The sequence below is a fragment of the Trifolium pratense genome, linkage group LG1, assembly GCF_020283565.1.
Source record: "Trifolium pratense cultivar HEN17-A07 linkage group LG1, ARS_RC_1.1, whole genome shotgun sequence".
In the NCBI taxonomy this organism is placed as follows: domain Eukaryota; kingdom Viridiplantae; phylum Streptophyta; class Magnoliopsida; order Fabales; family Fabaceae; genus Trifolium; species Trifolium pratense.
In genome coordinates, this window is record NC_060059.1 from 46,924,010 (window position 1) to 46,930,009 (window position 6,000).

The window sequence follows — 6,000 nt, forward strand, 5'->3', positions numbered from 1 at the left end:
ATAAGAAAGGGAAATCATAGATAAGAAATGCATCATGGTATCACTATTTAAAATAAGAGACATACTGTCATAAACAATACCGGGTACATATTTCTAATTTTATAAATAGAAAACTGAAAATTCAAAAAATGGAAAAAAGGTAAACTCTTTAGCACAAAACCGATGCCTTTGATATAATATATGTGGGCTTCGGATTTGGAATAATTATTACGTGGTAATTAATAGAAAATGAATGTAACGAATTTGTTTTGGTTAGAAATGGGGATGTCAACGCAGACACGATCCAACTTTTACTACTCTCAAAGTGACAAAAGAGATTGAAGGGTGTTCTCAGGAACCCGGAAGCAATCGAAAAAATAACACTATCTACATTGGTTAAAACATCGAGAAGGGTGGATCAAGTTCAACTGTGATGGATCTCAAAATGATAGGGTGGCCCTTGTTGGGTGCATGGGTTTGTTAAGGGACTCGAATGGCAAGTGGATCAAGGGCTACTCTCGAAAAATTGGATCTTGTGATGTGTTTCACGCAGAGATATAGCGCATGTACTTAGGAATGTACCTTGCTTGGAGGCAGGGAATCACTCATCTCCATGTTGAAAATGATTCTAAAGTGTAGATAGATATGGTGATTGATAGAGTTAAGTTCAATGGAAGCACCCCACTTTGGTGTTTCGCATTAATAGAAGCGTAGATTGACTTGCTAATTTTAGTTACTCTCTTGATTCTTTTGATATTCATGTTTTGGAGACTCCTCCTCGAGAGCTGCAAAATATGCTTTTTGACGACATATGGCTTGCATGTCTAGGAATGTTCGTGTAACTCTGTAATTTTTTTTCTTTTGGGTTTTGCCCCTTTATTTCACAAAAAAAAAGGAAAGAAATAGGGGTGTTAATTGTATCTATAAATGGGATTTCTGTGAGGTTTGACCCACGGAAACTCAGTCCCCGAACATTTTATTAAAATAACATTAATATGTATGTATATATTCAATATTTTATATATTACGTTTATTTATATTTTCACGTTCATTGTTATACGAAATGTCACAATAATGTCTAATATTTTTGTTTAGTTTACACTTGAACTTTTTAGGCTAGTTTGATTGAAGATATCAAAATTTTGATATTTTAATGTTGATGGATCCTCGCAAGAACTATGAAGATCCGCAGATATGGGAATAAAATACTCCCTTAAGTAGGGAATAAAAATATGAAACACTTTAGATGGTTGAGAGGGGAGTGGGAAAGTACCCTCCACTTAATCTCCGCTCAATTGACATCCCTAATTAGAAATGTATAAATATTATGTTTTGGTAAAAAGCAGAAAACAAACGTGATGAACTTTTTTAGTAAAAAAAAAAATGTGATGAACTTTTGTTGTTTAATTGAGAATAAAATTTATGAATAAAATATTTTTATTTTTCAATAACCATTTTTTTAAAAGAAAATGTAATCCATAAATGTTTGTAAAATATGCACAAATACCTCAAAACTCGTGAATTACCCGTTTAACTCATACACGTACGAAAGTAATGTGGACAAGGGTATTATATTTGAGTTGGTTAGTTGGACATGCTCTTTGTTGGTGTAAATTTTTTTAGACAGAAGTCCAATGAAAATCTATTATTCCTCCACATCATACCATTAAATTGGGGTGTAGTGGAGTGATTCGACGGAATACATGGTTGAAATTGGATGGCAATGTAAAATTATTTTCCAATGTCAGTGCATATCCCTTTTCTCATCTATCGGTGTAAATTACTTCTACACAGAAGTCCAATGAAAATCTGTTATTCCTCCACATCATACCATTAAAGTATGGTGTAGTGAAGTGATTTGGCATAATACATGGTTGCTATTAGATGACAGTGTAAGATTATTTTACACCGTCAATGCATGCCGTATTTTCTCATTATATTTACAGTTTAATGGAGATGGATTGACAGTGTAAAATAGTTTTACACGATCATCAAATAAAAAATGATCAACTTGCCATGTCAAATCAAAAAAGAGGTGTGAAGTAGGCTGATGTGGCAGAAAAAATGGTTATTATTAGTTGAGATTGTGAAATTATTTTACACGGTCGGTGCATAGGGTGTATAGTGTGGACACAAATATCATACTAACTATGTTGATGTACCCATTTATAACCTAAGTGAAAGTTAACTATGCTATTGAGTACCCATTTATATCCTAAGTGAAAGTTAACTATGTTATTGAATCATGTTATGGTTGCAATTTGCAAATGCTGCTTACGGTGTCAACAAACAAATAGAAACTACCCACTGGTATGTGGATATATAATTCTTCTACCCAATACAATAAATCAGATATCTCGAAGTACAAATTGAATAACCAGACAGTATAACCGATAAAACAGAAAAATCAGTTAAATGGTTGAAGTTATCAATCAATTCTTCTTCTATTTCAGTAATAAACTATTCCAGATGTATGATATGATAATTCCTTATAAATGATAAATGCTTACAATCAAAAGCTTGAAGAATGTGATGAACCAAGGCAATAAGTGAGCTAAACTATGATAAAGCACCAAACTAACAGCATCCCTAGCAATATTTAATAATGGTCTATCTCAAGTCAACATAAGATCATTCCCTCCCAGATGAGAGCGAAGACAAACACGGACTTCATGTTCTTCTGGCCCAACGCGGTGTTTTGGCACCATGATCTCTAGCACCGATCCTGGCTCATCATAGTATGCTTCCAGATTGGCATCTTCAGGAATTCTGGTTGAAAGAGAAATTTCACGGACAAACTCCCCAGGGGGGCAGTGCTCTGAGGATGCATCTGTAAGCTTGAATGTCCTATCGCGTCTCTTGATGAAAGGCTTTCGAGATGTGCTCATACAAGAAACCTTGATGATACCATGAGTCAAAGTGTTCCTCCATGAAACTTTCACACTTGCAAGGTCTACAAAGGGCAGACTGATAATAATCAAGTAACCTTGTTCATCCTCATAGATAGTTTTTGCAGCTGTAACCGGTCCGTAAACATTTTTTATCACGCCGCTGAAGTCATTCAACCAGTGAGGTTCACTTGGGTGCATTTCTATATCTTGGACCCGATCAGATGGAGGATTAACAGCAAGGTAACATTCATCTTCGTTTCCGTTTACATTTCCATTCCCGTTTCCATGAGGGAAAAAGTCTTTCCTCTTTTTTCCGTTGGTAGTAGATAGGTCCAATAAATCACCGTTGGTGTGGTTAGACAGAGGAGTTGACAAATTCAGTCCAGATCCATTAAGCAGCTTCTTTGGGTGTCCATTTGCAGCACTCTTGATTGAAGGAAGAGGTCTCTCAAGCTCAAAGTCAGTGTTGGGAAGATTTCTCCATGAACTGAAATCACTTGCTTCAGTTGGGACTGTGAAATTCAAATCTCGGCCGGTGAGTTCAATCCACCTTTTACGATCATCCTCATCAAGATTCATCAGATTGGGTGAAGGAAAAACCTCAATGCCATGCACACATTGGGGGTTTGAAAGTCCTCTATAATGCTTCCTTTGCATCCGGTGAGATCGAACAAAACCTTTGTCAACACTAAAAGGAAACGGGCGCTCCCCTTGGCGAGAATGGCCATTCATGTAACTCCTCAATTGCATCTTACCCAAAGCATTTTCAGGCCTCTCCTTGAAAACCCACATGTACATATTTTCCATGTCATGCTGAACCATGAAAACATCAAGATTGAGATCAGATTTCTCAAAACCAGAAATGCCATTGCTGTCCCTGACAATCTTGGCCTTAGATTTATCATTCAACGCCGGCTTAAAGTAAAAACTAAAGAAAAACCAAGCACCCCATATGCTATCAATTCGCTTAGCACATTTCCTTCCAACTTTGGACAGAGTGAGAAAAGTCTCGGTATCATACCCTTGAGTACCAAGACCAACATCCAAAATATCACAAGGGTCAGAAATCCATGACTGTGGCGGAGGTGGGCTACGTTCGGCAGAAAGAGGCAAATTAATATCGGGCGGACGAGAAAGTCTGATTTGTCGATTCATCTCCAAGTCAATTTCCTCAGGAGAAGATGCACTTGAATCCATGGACAATAGCGTAGAAGGGTGATGATTCTCCATTGACAAAGAAGCAAAACAGGAATCGCCAATGCTACCTCATCATCATCATCATCTTGTTGATGAGTTTCATTGCTGGTTGATACAATATTGCCATCCCAAAAATAATTCAACAAAACAGTAACATACTTATAAACAACTTCATCATCATCATATCAATCCCCACTATATCTCCCTTCCATCAAACCCCTATATTTATCAATTCAATTTGTGAGGAAACAAAAAACAAATAAAAAATATCAACAAACCCAAACTATGTAAAATAATGATTTTTCTTCATCTATTTTCTCTATAAATTAATTAATAAACAAACATACATACTCATCAACGAAAAAGAACTATATAAATATAACTATCTTAATCTGTGCAAATTTTGAAAATCGCTAAAATAGAGATGGATCTTCAAGGATTATAACCTTTTAGGATAAGCATCAGAGAATTGAGAAGAACAGGAATCTCGATAGCCGACGGTGATGCGCCTCATATTATCATTGACAACCGTGTTTCTACGATTAATTTTTACATCAATTTTATATTTTTCCCGAATGGAAAACCCTAATTTTGTTGTTCTTTCTTTTGATAAGAATAAGAAGAGTCTGAAAAGAAGAGTTTTTGTTTTGTTTTTTTTTTTTTTGTTTGAGGAAAAGAAGTGTGGAGAGAGAAAGAAGAAGCGGAGAGAGAGAGAGAGAGAGAGAGAGAGAGAGAGAGAGAGAGAGAGAAGACGCGTAAGTGAGCGTGTGATTATAAGTACATGGATTAAGTGCGCTCACCATATATGCTGTCTACAGTTCATTACCGTCCGATCAAAATCAGACGGCTCAGGAGTTTTAAAATAAAAATTACTATCTTAAATTTGGGCAGCCCGATCTCAATTGGATGGATGAAATATGTAGTCACGGTGCTAAATGCACCCAATTTGATTCTCCCTTCTGCGTCATATTATTTATTAAATACATCCGACATTCTAGGAGTGTACATGGGTTCGGTAAACTCATTTGACCCGGTCAAACTCATCCAATCTAATTCAACCCAAAAAAGTGGGTTGAGCCGGGTCATTGTGTGGGTATGAATTTTAAAATAAAAAAAATATAAAAAGAATAGGATTTCGGGCAAAACGCAACCTAGACGCAAAAAATCCACCGACCCACTGAATCGGTAGTGTTATGATTTTTTTAAAATATTTTTCATCTAAATATCAAAGGTTTTTCTTCATTAAAAAAGAAAAGCAACAAGTTCAATACTCCAATTTTCAAAATAAGTTGCATGCATGTTTATTTCAAAGACAAGCGAATTACTCTCCCGTGCATCACAATTTTAACGCATTCTTTCATCATCTCCTTTAAGTCTCCACTCTTCGATTCCTTTTGCCATTTAAAAATAGTGGTGCTAAAAAATATAATTATTTGAAAATAGTGAAAATAGGATATTTTTATGAAGAAAAAAAATATTGTGATGATATTATCATTTTATGATTTAAGTAGTGAAAATATCTTACAAAAATAAAAAAAAAAAAAACTTGCTACTTTTATAAAAAATATATGATGATTCATCATTTGTCATTTAATATTAGAAAAAAAATAAATTGGGTAACCCACAACCCACCCAATCCAACCCAAAAATGAGTGGGTTTACCCAACCCGGCCCAATACTAAAGTGGGTGGTTATTTTATTCGACTCAATCTGGTATGTTCGATATGGTTCGGGTTCGGGTTTTGGGTTTGGCTAAACTCAACTCAATCTGGCTCATGTACACCCCTAATATTCTATGAATTTAAAAGTAAATTTCTTCAAATAATAAAAGACCGGAGTGTATCTATTAAATTTGCTTATGAAGATCTAAAATTATTCATTTTTGAGACTAAGAATGTCAAGAGATTTTTTCTTTTTTTTTATAAAGAATATC

General features: G+C 35.2%; 2 protein-coding genes across 2 annotated transcripts in view; both read right to left on the reverse strand.

The window, feature by feature from the left end:
- Window positions 1-4,197, reverse strand: part of LOC123905191 — a 30,820-nt gene extending 26,623 nt beyond the window's left edge. Inside the window, exon 1 of the mRNA XM_045954824.1 lies at window positions 4,136-4,197. The gene's annotated coding sequence lies outside the window, so the exon portion shown is untranslated. The remainder of the gene's footprint in view (window positions 1-4,135) is intronic.
- On the reverse strand, window positions 2,405-4,142 carry LOC123905208. The gene has a single exon (XM_045954836.1). The coding sequence runs from the start codon at window positions 4,098-4,100 to the stop codon at window positions 2,595-2,597; it is 1,506 nt and encodes a 501-aa protein (XP_045810792.1). The 5' UTR covers window positions 4,101-4,142; the 3' UTR covers window positions 2,405-2,594.
- Window positions 4,198-6,000: the final 1,803 nt, after the last annotated feature.

Coding starts and splice junctions, on each gene's coding strand:
- LOC123905208 (XM_045954836.1), bottom strand. CDS start 4,100: ATGGAGAATCATCACCCTTCTACGCTATTGTCCATGGATTCAAGTGCA.